Genomic DNA, 15,498 nt, shown 5'->3' on the forward strand with positions numbered 1-15,498 from the left:
TTAAACTTTACATTGGAAACTGGTAGGGACACAGACTTCCCTCCACACCCCTATCTGGCTTGTTTGACCATTGCCTAAAACATGAGTACTGCTGCCGACTGGGTCTGAGTCACCAGCCTAAACAAACAACAAGAAATTAATTCAGAGCAAACAGTACCTTAACAAAGTCTTCTTTCAAGATGGTTTTCTCTCAAATGTTATCTACGCTGCCCTCTAAAACCTAATAATAATTTTAAAAATCCATCTGAACTCAGATTGTAGTATTTTTTCCTCCTGATATTGTAACTTCTTCACAAATGTGCTGCCATTTTGTCTTTCTCATTGTACTGGGGCTTGCTGGCTAAGCCACCTCGAAGAGGAAGAAATGCTGTGGTTAAATATGCAATGGATAAGTTACTGAGTGTACAGCACATTATTGCTTGCAGAACTAATGTTTCCCTCCATGTCACTGAATAAGCTACGTATGACTGCAAGATGTTAAAAACTGGAAAATTCGTGTAATGATTAGTTCTATGTCTCAAACCATGGGAACACATGGATGGGTCCAGCAAGGAAGAGACCAGTGAATTCCTATCAGTGGTACATGGACTGCTGTCTTCCGAATGCAGTTAAGTGACTGAAAACATCCAATATTTTGGTTATTGTGGAATTAGGATCCCTGCAGTTTTCCCACAGAAAGTTCATCTTTGGGTGGCAGAAATGTCTCCTGGGTTAAAAGGACAAGACAGAGAAAGCAGAGATAGGAGTCAACTGAGCCCAAACTTTTTCTGTGAAGAGCTTTCCTGCCATGAAGTAGGATCAACTCCCTTCACAACCTGGGGGACAAATGCAGAAGGAGGACTTCAACACCTTTTCATTTATGTAGATGAACATCTGCCTGACTTTGGTACAAATGCCTCTGTCTAGAAAAATACAGTAGATGCTTGTATGATGGGCAGGGCTTGGGAAAGTATTGCCTGGAGAGGAACTTCATTTTTGTCCACAGATTGCCTACGGCTGTTTGTGGCCACCATGTCTGAGGGGGCCCATCTGCTGGTGATGAGAGCAGGCACTCTGAACCAGACAGGAGCAGAAGCTGATGTGAGTCCATGAGCTAACCGATGCACCACCTGCACACAAGGACTGGTCCTCTTTGCCGTTTGCAGCCTGCCATTTGCTCGCAGCAGCAGCTATTCCAGAGAACTTGAAGCCTCTTATTCTCAAATGCCGAGTTGAGGAAATAAAAATTAACACTGACCATGCAGCAGACCCCAGCAGCGAGATGGGGAGCCAGTACTGTAATGTGAATCTCTTCGCTCCTGCCGTGGACAGCAGAGATACTTGTGGAAAGAAGATATCTTTGGCTCCCCTACAGAGATCGAGAGCTGAGATTAATGGCAACTGTGAGGGCTGCCTTCCCCTTTATGCGATGCATGCTTTAAAGCTGTGGCCTCCTGCCATCTTGAAATATAATCTTGTGGTATTGTCTTCATTCAGGCCCCTCATCAGCAATGTGAAAAGAGAGAAGAAGCTGGTGGCAGGATTAGAGGAGAGGTTGAAATATTCTGGGCAGCATATGCTGTAAGTCACATTATACAAAGAGTATTACTGGACTGCTCATTGGCTGGGGCTTGCCGTTCTGGAAGCACTGCTGCTTGTAAAAAAGAAAACCTGGTGAAAAGTGTTTGTAACACATCAGACCACAGCATACGACACATTGTGAGCACAGTGACAAGCACTGAAAATATTTTTCAGGCCCTGTCTGCCCTACTCCTAGTAGATCCTTTTGTACTCATCAGGGTTATGCAAGATGCATGGGAAAAGAGGAGAAAGAGAAGCGTGAATAATAATTCAGAAGAGTATTAATAAACATCCTAAAATTACTGTCATCAGATGACCCATCTCAACCTTAAAACTAACTGAGTACTTTAGCCTTGGAAGGCTGTTTGAGACCCTCGTTGTTTTAGAAGTGAGAAATCACCTTTTGTTATGCTGTTTAAATTTATTTGTGGCAAATTATACCCATTTGTTCTTAGACTACCAATGTTCTTAATTGAAAGAGATTATTTTCCTTGCCTGGCCATAATGTATTTACAGAGAGCAGTCATATTTTCTCTGAGACTTCATTTTATTTCACTAAACAAGCCAAGCCCCTTTAGTCTCCTTTCTTGGGCACCTTTCTAGTTATTCTCTGCACTGGTTCCAGTTTGCAGTCAGCTTTCTTGACTATGACCATGACCAGACCAGACCATCATTGACCAGACCTATACACAGGGTTCCACATGAAATTATAAGAAATTGTATTTCTTGCACTATTTTATTCGGTTTGGGGTTGGGTGTTTGTTTTTTGTTTGTTTTTGTTGTTGTTTTTTTTTTTCCTGAAAAGAGGCTTCTCTTTGTCCTATACACATAAAGGAAAACAAACTAAACTGCATTTCCCATCTCTAAAAGCTACTTGGGAACTTCTGGATGTTCAGAGTCAATCTTTCTTGGAAACCCTCAGCTGTACAAGACTTCCACAACTGAAACTTATCCTTCTGAAATCTGGGGAACATTAAAAATTTACAAGGGCAACTGCATTCATTTAAAGTGACAAGTGTTCAGTCTTGGTGGCATGTTTGAAAAATCTTCAGCTTTCATCAAACTGGCTTCAAACGCAAGTTATTATTGTTTTGGCTCCTGACACTATCCCAGGGGTCAGAGATTTTTCTCGTTATGTAAGAAACCATTTTCCTCTTTTGGATCAAAAGGCAGTACATGGTCTTGTCTACAACTTGAAGCACTTCAACAAGTTTTCAGTTTTCTTTTTGACCTCCTGCACACAACCATCACTTACCCATTTTATTGCAAACATCTTCCTAAGTAGCAGCAACACACATAATTATGCCTTGCCTCAAATCCTTTTTTGCTGACAAAGGTAAAAAACTACCAAAAGCTTCATATTTTGCCATATGGGGGGAAAATATAATTTCTTCTCAGGAGCTAGGGGGGCTAGAGAGAAGACATACAATCAGAAATTTCATTTACACTATCATGCAAAAGTGCAGCAAGGCATTTCTAAATGGAATCATAATTCTAAAAGGGATCTCCAAGTTTCCAAAAAGATGCAGATTCCCTGAATTAAGTTATTCTTTGAACTATTGTCTTTCCCTCAGTTTGGGGATTTAGTTATGTTAAATTCTCATCCTTCGAAATCAAACACTTCCTCCCCGAATTGTAATTTCAAATGATCGAAAGCGCAGGGTTTTCGGTCTACTGACTGTGTGAGTTTCCCAGCCACCGGCAGAGGTGCACTGACTCACACCTCTTCCCCTTCCCCCGTGGAATCACCATGGATTCATGGTGTCAGCTCCCCGCTTCACCTCAGCTCTTCCATTTTTTCAACTAGGGTAATTACTTCTCTAACAAAAGCATGCAGTAAATCCAGATCTAATCATGGCTTTGAACAGGCATAAGTTTAAAAAGATACAAAAATGCTAATAGGAACTCCATTTAGTCTTTGCAATTTTGAGCAAAGAGAAAGATATCAATTAATTTTCAACGGGCAAGTACAGTGCTACTGCAAGAAAGCCACACACTAATATTGTACTGAAACACTTTCTCTTCATACACGTCTCACCCAAGTTTACTTGGCTACTAATCTGAGTCCCATTAAAACAAAAAGCAAGAACTGATAGCTTCCATGCTGTGGCTTCAAAATACTTACTTCTAGTTGGAAGGCTGTAATTATTTCTGACACCAAAACAACTTTATACTGTGCTAAAACCTTGCTAGTATTTCCTCCATAAAATAATGAACTTTGATGCAAACAGTACTTAAGCATCACCACAGGGATATAGCAAAAACACAGATATATGCTAAAGAGCAAGAGAGGAAATTTGAATGGAATTACCTTATTGTGCTAATATAGTCCGACCTAATATTTTAAGAGGTCATCCAACAACCTCTTTTGTTTGCAGAAAAAAGCACGGTCAGTCAGATTTTGCTCTGTTTAACCCAAAGATTTCTCAAGACTTGTAAATTCTCCATATAAACAGACACAAAGATTAGATACAGTTTTAATTATGCTTGTATACATATGAAAGAGTACTGTTGATTTAGAAGGAGTTACAAAAACACATGAAGTACACTTCTATGTTGGAATAAGAAATTAAATGCAATAAAACCTGTATCTGATTTTTTTTTGTTTTACAAGGAATGTTTTCAGTATCTGTCTAAGTAAGCTTTGGAGCTGAAACACTAATCCAAAAGCAGATCAGATTATTCTTCCTTGCCAAACAGATCATCCAGAAGAGGTAAGTATTTGATCCTTTTCACAGGAAGGGACGGTGCTTGTCCGCTCGAGTCATCTTCATTCTGAAATTAGGAACCCAGAGAATTTCTTAGAATATAATATAAAAACCAAGAATAATTAAAAGCTGGTCAACATAAAATTGAACGAGCTGCTTCATTTCCAAATCTGTGAAAAAGCGGACCTTCATATAGCACATCCTCTTAAAAGATTACTACATGCCCATTTTTACCAACCTTGCAGAACATTTTATTAAAAATATTTTCTATCATTAGCCCTTTTGCAGATATTTTCAAATTAAATAATGCTATATTCTCTTCATTAAGATGCTTATATTTGAAAGTCTTGCAAGTCCTCTATGTCTCAAGACCAAGAATCATACAAAATAATGATATAGAGAGAAAGAAGAAAAAAGTCAGCTAAACAAGCACAACTCTTGCTGAAATTTATCTGTCAAATACAGGTACTGTAGCCCCAGAATATTGCTGTTAATTCAAGGTAAGTCACGAACAGAATGACAATTGGATTCTAAAGTTGAACAAGATTTAAATCCCTTCCTTTCTCTGTTTTTTTCCATTTCGTATTGATGTCTTCATTAAAATATTCTTGTACTGTACCAAAGATAGCCTAGGTATTGCAGATAATTAACAAAATATTGAAGTCAATAAAACTGAATAAACTATACTTGCTCCAGTTTGGGTGCAGTTCATAAAAACAGTGCTGCATCTCAGTATGACAGTTACAGCAAGGCTTTGGAGCTGATGAGGAACTGATTATCCTAGCATGACGATGACAGATTATAATTTTTATCGACACGCTTTCTTCCTTTTTGATTTCAATTGTAACCTTTCTCCCATAACTCCATGTACCATTCTCAAATGGGGCTCTCAGGCATCAGCCACTCCCGGAAAGCCCATCCTGTCCTTCAAGCAAAGATAGTATCTTCTTCATAGACAAACAAAACCTCCTCTCTTATGCTGCTCAGAACGTCTGTTTCACTACAAATGTCCAGTTCAACCTCCTGCCTGTTTCACAAGCACCTTCTCCTCCACACCTTCAATTTGTGAAGGCTACCTCTTAGTTCCACCCTCACTTGCACCCCACCTTCACCCCGCAGGAGCCATCTCCTTCCTTCACCTGCCAGAAATGAGGTCGTGCTTAATGGCAAGATGAGCCATCTTGTGAGGCAGGGGGAAATGGTCAAACCCATTCAACAGCAAGTGTATCTGAGCCTCTGCTTCTTTCACCCTTGCTTTTTGGTACGGAGCATATCACCATCTTCAAGGCAAAAGTCCTCTGGGCCTAGGCTCTGACCTTCTTTTTATTTCTGTAGTGCTGAGGCTCACGAGGCCCCTTATTCTGACACAATCTCCTGAGAGCAGTCACTGTTTAAATATTGATTTATAACTCAAGCACCAAATTCTTCTGTAAAAAAAAAAAATAATCCACTGAACAGAACCTAATGCACACTTTTAACCAGAGGACTGCTATATAAAACACGTGGAAGAGCTCTGATTTCATCTGTACGAGACGGAAAAATTCTTCTCAATGACAAAGGGAGAAATAAACCACCATGGAAAGCAGAGCAAACCAGCAGCACTGGGCCATCGTTAGACATCTCCGACAGTTTGAGATGCTACAGGAGAAAGAGCTGGTAAGCCAAGTAAGAGAGAGGAGTCAGGTTAATAGCACAGTACTTGAGAAATATTAGTTTAAACTATGTCACCATTGAACTTGAATTTAAAGCAATGCTATGTTTCTAAATGATCTGAATACAATCAAACACATTCTGTACAAGCATAGCAACACATTGGCTAGGCCAGAACAGCAAAACTACATGTTGCAGAAGTGCTTCGGATTTATCTGTTACAAAATTTTTAAAAATCAACATAATTACCATCTATTTTAAAGTGTTCCATTCAGCACAAGATGGCAAGATCAGATTAATCTCTGCAGTTTGTTGATACCACATTTTTATTTATTCTAAGTAGCAGGCTGGTGGAGCTACACAAAGTTGATCCATCAATACTGCTCTTACTGTACGCCTACCCGTGATGTGATGTATTATGTACAAGTTTCTATGGAGTTATAAAAAATACATAGCTATTTTCTGCAGTGTAAGTGAAGTTTAAAGTATTTCCTGACTATCTGAGCAAGTGAACAGATCGTTTGACATGTGACAATGATATTTGTGGGTGAAGTGGTATTCACTCCCATTGTTCATGCACAAACACACCTGTTTCTCCTTCTCTTTTTTTTTTCTTCTAGAAAAATGACACAGAGATGCAACACCTATTAGGCAAAAAGGTGTTACAGGGCTCCTCATCCTTTTTTGACCTCTCTGCTTAATTCTAAGCCTCCCAGAAAAAAATTAATTACTTGAAGAAAACAGGCATAAATACACAAATATGAAAACTGCTGTGGTCTCCATTAGAAAAGGCACTCATGCTAAAGTTGGACAAATTATATCAATGTACCCTACTGTTCCTTTGCTCAGCCACACTGGTTTTACCTTGAGAGGAACCTTTATTGTCTGGAAAGCAGGGATCTGATTCTCTCTCCAGTTCAGCCCATCCACAAACTTTTTATATTCCACTTGCTTACTGTCATCTTGAAACCTAAGCAGAATATCCGTAAGATAAATCAAGGTTAAAGGAAATTTTTAACAAAGTTGCATCATGTTATCTACAGCACACTAATACATTACCTTTTGCATAATAATTTTTCACTCTTTTTTTACCAAACACTGGCAGGAGTACAGAAAAACACTACCAAACTGTCAGGACTTCTATATCACACATTCTATTCAACATTCTTACACCTTATTATTGTGTCTTATAGTAGAATTCAACTTCTTCAAGTTTTATTACATTTCAACTAATTTCATTTTACTTGTGAAGCATTGCCCAACCTTTTCCAACACTGGGATCTCACAACTGGTGACAAACATAGAGGTGGGATGATCAGTGTATGATTTCTTTGTGTAGAAAAGAAACAGGTAGAATGACAGGAGCACGCTATGCTGTAACACAACTGACTTACTTTATTTCCTGAAAATAAGCAATCCTTCAAAAATGCTGTTTGCACACACCTTGGGATCAATTTACAATTGAAAAACACATAGCTCTCTAATCTATCAAATAATAGCCAGATTTAAAAATCACAAGACTTGTCATTTGGTAGCTGTTTTATGGTGTTGTTCTTTACTTCTATGGAATAAATATATATTTCTGTCAGTTATGAGGGTCCTCTAAATGCATGAAGATATATATGCTGCCCTCTAAGGTCTACAGGTACGTGTGGAACATGCTGTCTCCCTCCCTCAAATTTCTAAAATCATTACCCTGCACTAATAAACCCCATGGGAGCAGATCTGTAAGCCACGTCATCCTTCTGCCATTGATTTGGATGAAGCAGTTTCAGAAAAGAAGTCCTCAATTCAGCGAAACGCGTGACTAAGGCACTTGGGAACCACTGTTATTTCAGTGGGACTAGTCAAATGCTTGAAAGATATCTGCAAGCTGAAGCTACCATGCAAATCGTTCTTGAAATGAACAGCTTAATTGCTCTGCTATAAACACGGTACTAGCAGCTTCTGTGAATGATATCTGTCTCACCTAACACTACCTACATATAAAAGGGACCTGGTTTAGGCATATAAGCACACCCTGGAAGAGTCTGTGCTTCGCTGGGGTCGCTGGAGAGACATATACAACTAGCAAGACTCAATACCTATTCTTTGGTGGGAGACATCAGGTTTAAACATCCTGCTCTGCAATCTGGTGAGACAAATACTGCTGCACAGGAGCAGGATCATCTCCAGGACACAAGTCTTTTTGAAAATAATTTTATCTTGTTCTTAAAGAAATAGCACTGCACAAAACATGGGCCTCAAAACCCTTCAGCCACTGCAGAGGGTTCTGGTAAAAATTTGACATGAGGTACTTTAAGAGAGAATTTACAGCACAAACCGGGAAAACAATACTGGAGAAGAGGAAAAATAAATCTAGTGACAAAAATAAACTGCAATAAACTGCAACTCATCCTTTCCTTCTTCTCCCCCCACACCTTTCATTTAATAGTCAGCAGGAGAGATAATAATAAAATCTACTGACAGCCATAAACAGAGATGCTAGCGATAAACTGGAATGTTAAGTAGAGTGAGTTATGCTTAAGATGAAAGCAGTCAGGAAAGAATGCTACTGTTGCTAGTACTAAAGAGGAGCCTGAAACATTGCCATGAGAAACTCTCCTATGATAGCTTTCTTGTTTACAATAGCTCACACGCAAGCTAACATTTTCATAAAACCTTACTTTTGGGAAATATATCCAATATACAAGAAAATCATCATTCCCACTTCTAGGGGGTTCTTGTTTGTTTCAGGTTTTTTGCAGGTGGCAATTGGGAAAAGAAAGGAGTTCTGCCTTGGAAGTAACAAGGACAATAAAAAAGCTTATACCTCTCAGAAAAAAACCTATGGCACACCAATTTTGAATTTCAGAACTATCACAACAATTATTTTTTTTCTTTTAATAGATATGTATTTATCTTTTGCTCATTGTGAAAAGTCAAAAGATTATGTCTACTGCCACGACGCAGAGCTGTAGAAGCAGGATTTTTAAACAAAGAAAAAGTAAAGGCACGTAACTACTTAAACTTTACGTTGAGGCAACAAAGTCAAGGAAAACATAGCTTCTGCTGTCGACAAACATTAACAAGGAGAAAAGTCCTTTGATGGGACAGCACTAGCAAACTGAGCTGACAACATGGGCATGAAGTTAATTATAACCAAAGATTTTAACATGGGCAGAAGAAATGGTATTCCTAAATCCCATATTTGAGTAGCTACATAAAGCAGCTTAAAATATTACTCTAGAATGATCTGGAAAGAAAAAGAAAAATCTACTCTTTAGATCTCTTTCCTGCTGTGACTTATTTTATCAATCTGCTAAATGCACACACTTGCAGTTTGGCCCAGAGTATCCAGATGGACTGAGGAGATGTTATCAATTTCTGCATTATTAGGACAGAGATGTCATACATTTCAGGGGCTGGAGTTAATATGACTGAAACTGACGGTGCTCTTCAGGAAAGGAAATTAGATTTGTCTTATCAAGAAGATGCAACAAAGACCTCTTGAAACCATGCTTCTCTTCAGTTTTGCCCTATGACTTCACTGATGCATGTGATTTTAGACTATTAAAGTCACTCCCCCATCCCTATCATAGTTTGTAGAGCTTTTTTTTCCTTTGACATTACAGAAATAATCACAGATTTCTGCTTCTTAAAAGATATTCATAATTAAATACTCCAGATATGTGAAAAATCTGGTTAAATCACACTATGACCATTCCTGAGGATGCTTTTGTAAAGGCTACTTACAAATATTTTTTTCTTTCCCATCAAGAAATTTGCAACCCAAGCATTTATGTGAAAAGTTAATGTACATACAGATTTTTTTTTAATTCCTGAGTTATGAATAACAGTTATTGAGAAGTTCACCTGATAATAATAGAGGAGAAGCATCATGCTGCTTTAACCTTAGAGAAAATGTTGGGATTCTTCAGCCTGTCTTATACACAGGTATACACCTAAATTGTCATAAACTGCTCATATGAAAAGATTTAAAACAGCAAGCATGGAAAAGTCTATGCAGCTGATGAGTACAAACTGAGTAATTGCTACTGTCTTGTGTATACATATATTCTTAAAAATTACATAAAAAACAAAAAAACTATATACAAACTTAAAAACTTCTACATACATCTTAAAACTCTAAATTGAACCATCAGTTTCTCAGCATACTGAATAACAGAAATAATTTCTTTTAAGAGGTCCAAATATTAATGCTGGAGAGTCTTTTCATCACAAATGGCACAGGGAGTCTCAGACAGCAAAGGTAACAAGCAGAAGAGAGAGTGCAGGGAAACGATCTTGTGACCGTTTCCAACCTTGCTCCTGCTACCAGGACACTTGCTGTAGTAGGAAAAGAGGGTTTGCTTCCTGAATGAAATAGGCCAGCCCTAAAAAAAAACATTACAGGTAGGCAAGCAGGTAAAAAAATTATTATCCAGCCACAAACCAGGGAAAAGGTGAGCATGCAGGAGTGGCCTAGCCTGGCCTATTAGTGACTTGAGAACTGGGGTGACCATGTAGAAGGCTCACTGCCATCAGGCACTGCTACCTGAAACAGTAGGGATTAACTTTTTCAAAATGACAAACCTCCCTCCAGAGTCCAACAGACTAACCTTGGTACTGTGAAGAGCTGAAGAACTACACAGCTGCTTTTAACAGAAATTGAAAGACATATTTTAAAACATAGGGACGTACGCTTAACAACTAAACTGATGCAGAACCATAAACATGTAATACTTGCAAACTTGTCATCCACTCTTTCTTCCCTCCATTTTTTCTTTCCTTATCTGCCAGCTGTTTATATACCCTCTGGGGAAGGATTGCATCTTTTAAAGTCCTTGTTAGCATACATTTAGTATTGCAGTAAATAAAAATAACAGGGAAAAAAAACCCTAAATCCATTGCGTAAGCACTTTAGCAACATTTATTTATTAAACAAACTATAATTGCTCATTACGCCTGCATAAATTTAAAGAAATGCTTATAATGATTACTGTAGTTTTCTGGCAGAAACAATTCTGTACCATCTGCATTGTGATTAAAAGTCTGTATTGCCCTGTGAAGAAAAAACTACGTGAGAAAATGCTGGTGGAGAAAGGAAATATTTTTTAATAAGCCAGCTCAGATAAATTGGAAAAATAGACACATTGTTAGGTACCTACATCCTACTATTCCACCATCCCATGACTAAAAATACAAATTTATTCCAGACAGACAATTTGAAAGGGTCTTATGAAACTTCACAGTCTTTGTGCTAATTCTCCCTGTATTCTGTGGAAACTGAACAGTGTTTGGGTACCGTAAACAAAGTCTTGGGTCACTTGGAGGTGACCACAAAATTAGACAGTAACTTCTAGTTCCATCCCATGCTTTTAATAAGTGACAGATCATTGCAGTATAACTTACAAATGTAAATAATAAATACTTTAAGACTAATACGTTTCAAAATGGAAAAACAGAACCATTAAGTCCTACAGAAAGTCTTTGCCACCTAATCTCAGATAGCAAAGCTGAATAAACATATAGCTTCAGTCTTCAACTACTATCTGATTGCATTGTCAAGCATCATTTTATAGCTGAATAGGGTCCAGCTAATGCATTAGCTATACATGCTGATTTTGTGGGAATCAATCCAACAACTTTTATTGTACCACTTTCTTCCTTCACAAATACAGATACACACAGTAGGAACACTACCACCACTCACTTCAGAAACATCAGTGCAATGGATACAAAATTACATGCTTCCTCATCCAAAAAAAAACAGGGAAAGAATATTGTTGAAAACTTTGCCCAAGCTGAATTGCATACTCCCCAGGAGTGAGACTGTCCTTCGCTAACAATAAACTTGCCTGTTTCGTGATTCCTCAGTCTCAAAGAAAACTACAGAAAGCAGGAGGAAAGGAAGAGAAAAGTCTAAATCGCATTCAGGTAACTCTAATCTTCAATTTCCAGATTCAAAAAAATCTTTCCCTGACTCTGCACCCTCATGAAACAATAAACTTACCAGGCAGTGCCAACTGCACACATTATTAAGAATGTGACAATCTCCCTTCTTATCTGCAGTGCGGTGTCACCACACAAACTGCCACCTTTCAAAGCAGCTGATACTGTAACTTAGAAATGGCATTACACACAGCACTGCTCTAGGTGAACCTGCTTTGGCAGGGGGTTGGACTAGATGATCTCTGAAGGTCCCTTCCAACCCCTACCAGTCTGTCGTTCTGTGATAACTCTCTCCATCGCCTACAGAAAGAACTTACAGCAGCTGAATCCTAATTCAGCTGTCATGAGTACCTGCCTAGAGCTGGGTGAAATCCAACCCTTAGTCTCCTCCTTCTCTTCTAAGCTTTTCTCTGATTTTTATTATAGCATACTGAGCTTTTTCTTTTTAACTGCCTACACTGAGACTCTTCAGGAGAGAGTATCTCACAAAGGCTTTCTGTGGTATAAATTCACAAACAATAAACACGCCTCTGGAGCTTATAATGTGTCAAGCTTGTCTGTTTTTCATCAGCATTGAGTTAGTACATAAAGGAAAATCTCCAACCCCTTGTCTGTGCATCTATTCAATTTCAGCCTTTACAAAGTGGAAACTATGAGAACCCGTTGTCTAGTACAGGATGTCAATTGCCCTCCAACACTTTTTGTGTTGGGCAGCTTAGTGGGAGTTCTAAAAAAATGAGTTTTAGATTAATGCTAAAATTCAGACATGCTTCTGATGACTAGTGCTTGTAACTAACTGTCAGAAGTGATGAACAGCAAACAAATTGCCGAAGTCATCTATCCGGCTACTGCAGGGAACTATTCTGAAAGGTTTTGGTCTGGAAATGGGGGCTTTGTGAAAAATAGCCCTCTAGGCTTCTTAAAGCAGTCTTGTTGATACTGATTTAAGTAGGAAGTCTTGCATGCAGCACGAAGACGCTTTATTAAAATGGATTCCACATTTCTGCCCGATAAGAGTCTTCTCATTATTTGATAAATCCAGATACTTAGTTTGCAATTCCTCCTGAAATCAAGAAGCATATCTAGCTGAAAGCATCTAAACATGACAGAAGACAAGACCTGCTCCTGCTTTTAACACAGTATGAAGGCACAGACAAAACATTTAAGGATTTCCCACAAGGGAAAGAAGAAACCAATGAGCATGCATTTAAACCCATTACCAGAAAATCTGGTCGTGAATATCAAACTCAACATGACGTGAGTGCTCAAAACACCACAGGTTATTCTGAACTCTAGCCTTTAATACCAGTGCACCGAATACTAGTTCTTTTCACTTCTATTCCCATTAATACAGTTAGCCAAGCAATTTGTCTCAAAACAATTAAATGTGCTACGGAAAAATACCAAAACCATGCCACCAGTCCTTTTCCTTTTTAAAAATTACCATAAAGTATCTTTCAGGTGAGATTAAAAGGAGTAGCAAACCACTGTTATTTACTATTGATGCTGTCTACTTGATTCAAGGACATTTCATTGTATTCATCTTGCTATGTTTCTTAAAACTCACATAATTTGCTTTCGTAAGATTATTGTTTTCACCATACATATACACAGGAACAAGTAACGCAAAACAACTGAATGACATTGATAATTATAAGTATCAGTAGCTAATTCCCATAAGACTAATTCCATAGAATTCTGGCAAAACCCAGATGATGTACCGCTACAGACAAAATGAAGAGAAGTTTCGAAGACGGATGCACCTCAGTTGATTATAAATATTCTATAAATAGGAAACTCTGCATGTGTACAGGGACAAAATCAGTATTATTAAATGATTAATATTATGTAAATGACAAATTCTTAAGAACTGTGTCTGCAGTAGTTATTTAGCATTGATTTGCACCCATGCATCCAGGTCATACTATCTGCCCTTAACTTACATGGTCAGTAAAGCTTGCAAATCATCATCAGCCAGTGGCAACTTAAAGGACTTGCAAATAGTCCTGCACATCTCATGGGGCAGCACTCCACGTCTACATGAACAGAAAGAGAGGGAAGAAGCGTACATTAGCATTTTCGAGATTTATTTCAAGTGAATGCTGCTGTGAATAGGAAAACATGGGAGAAATATCAACGTAGAAGTAAGGAAAATGAGCTTTAATGAAATTTCGCTATTATAAAGCCGAGAAACTTGACGTACACATGGCCTGTCTCCCCTATGCTGAGGTCCTTAGTGATTCTCTGTGATTCTTTATCTGTGACATCAGAGAACAAAAAGGGCAAATGAGTCACATAAAGAATCAGCTACAAATCGTTTCTTTTCCCCCTTAAATCACTAATTTCCTCTTTGATTTAAAATACTGTGTTTTGCCTGTGAATGGGCATCTGATTATGTCACAGAATGTTCAGTACAGCAGCTACAATAAAAAGTCCACAAACAAAATGAAAGAGACAAAAAGGCTATCCTTTTCTTTTCTACTGTCAAGTGTTGAGAAAGGCTTAACATTACAAATAATATTCTTTGACCACAATATACCATTTGCTCAGCAACAAACAGAAAGTAGGTAGGTTTACAAGCAGAGCTTCCCACAAAACAGCTTAGGATAGAGAGGAAACTTACTTTTCACGGTCGTTGTATATAAGCACTGCAGACAGTTGTTCAAAATTCTCAAAGCTATTTTTCTTCAGTTGTTCTTGAGCCACTGCAAGGAGGAAGTGGACGTCCATTTCATATTCCTCTCTTACACTGTAACAGCGCCCCAGAGTAATAATTTCGTGTTCTGAAAATGCTCCATCAGTGATACTGACTATCAAATTTCTGTTCACAAAAACAACAGCCTACATTAGTTTTAAGTAAAGGACTTAAAACCAGTTAATAATCACTAAATTTCAGGGAAAAAAAGCATTACAATGCATTCATTATGAACTGCTGTATTTAGATCTTTAAAGAATGTATCCACTTAAATTTTAAATCCAGATCTGTTCAAGGAGGTATAATGGAAATTACTTGAACTCCTAAACTTTTGCAGGATGTCTACATTTCCTCAGTAGTTGGCTATACATACAAAAAATAATCATGATTGAAGCCTTTTACCTGTAGATGCCATACTGGCATGGAATATTAGCAGAGTATTTGTCATTGCGTTTATCCAACAAGATAGTGAATTAACAAGGTATTATCCTGTTTTGTTCCTAATTATATTTTGCATTCTGTAGCACTTGATTAATTATCTGTAAACACAAAGCATGCACAACAACAACTGCATAAAATAGAGACAGAGAATTAACAATGGCAGAGGAGAAGTGGGGCAGAAGATCCCAACAGAGAACAGAATATTAATCAAGTGTCAAGCCACACTTCACAAAGACTTGTGAAAGCTGGCCTTGTTGGGTAGCTTTCAGGGGAAAGATGGGGGAAGGGAAACAGAAATTACAAGGACTGCCGAGAATGGAAGACAGCAGGCAGTAGCAAGACCACTTTATGCTTGGACACTGTCAGTGGAAGCAGATCCCACGCAGGGAAGAGCCTGAGATGTGCTCTCCCAAGACTGCTTGTGCTGCTCAGACAAATCAGTCCAATTCAAGGAAGAAGAAACGTTCCTGAGATCCATTCGATGGGACAGTGTTGGCACCGAATGACTAG

The 15,498-nt window shown here is 38.3% G+C and overlaps 1 protein-coding gene across 1 annotated transcript in view; it reads right to left on the minus strand.

Annotated features, from left to right (window-relative positions):
* Nucleotides 1-4,239: 4,239 nt before the first annotated feature.
* EFHC2 (EF-hand domain (C-terminal) containing 2) overlaps nt 4,240-15,498 on the minus strand; it is a 52,803-nt gene continuing 41,544 nt past the window's right edge. The window contains exons 11-14 of the mRNA XM_009893287.1: nt 14,476-14,673; nt 13,796-13,888; nt 6,783-6,888; nt 4,240-4,335 (exon numbers count right to left, since the gene is read on the minus strand). Coding sequence (XP_009891589.1) covers nt 4,240-4,335; nt 6,783-6,888; nt 13,796-13,888; nt 14,476-14,673 — 493 coding nt within the window. The remainder of the gene's footprint in view (nt 4,336-6,782; nt 6,889-13,795; nt 13,889-14,475; nt 14,674-15,498) is intronic.

This window comes from Charadrius vociferus, unplaced genomic scaffold (assembly GCF_000708025.1).
Source record: "Charadrius vociferus isolate BGI_N301 unplaced genomic scaffold, ASM70802v2 scaffold209, whole genome shotgun sequence".
Lineage (NCBI taxonomy): Eukaryota > Metazoa > Chordata > Aves > Charadriiformes > Charadriidae > Charadrius > Charadrius vociferus.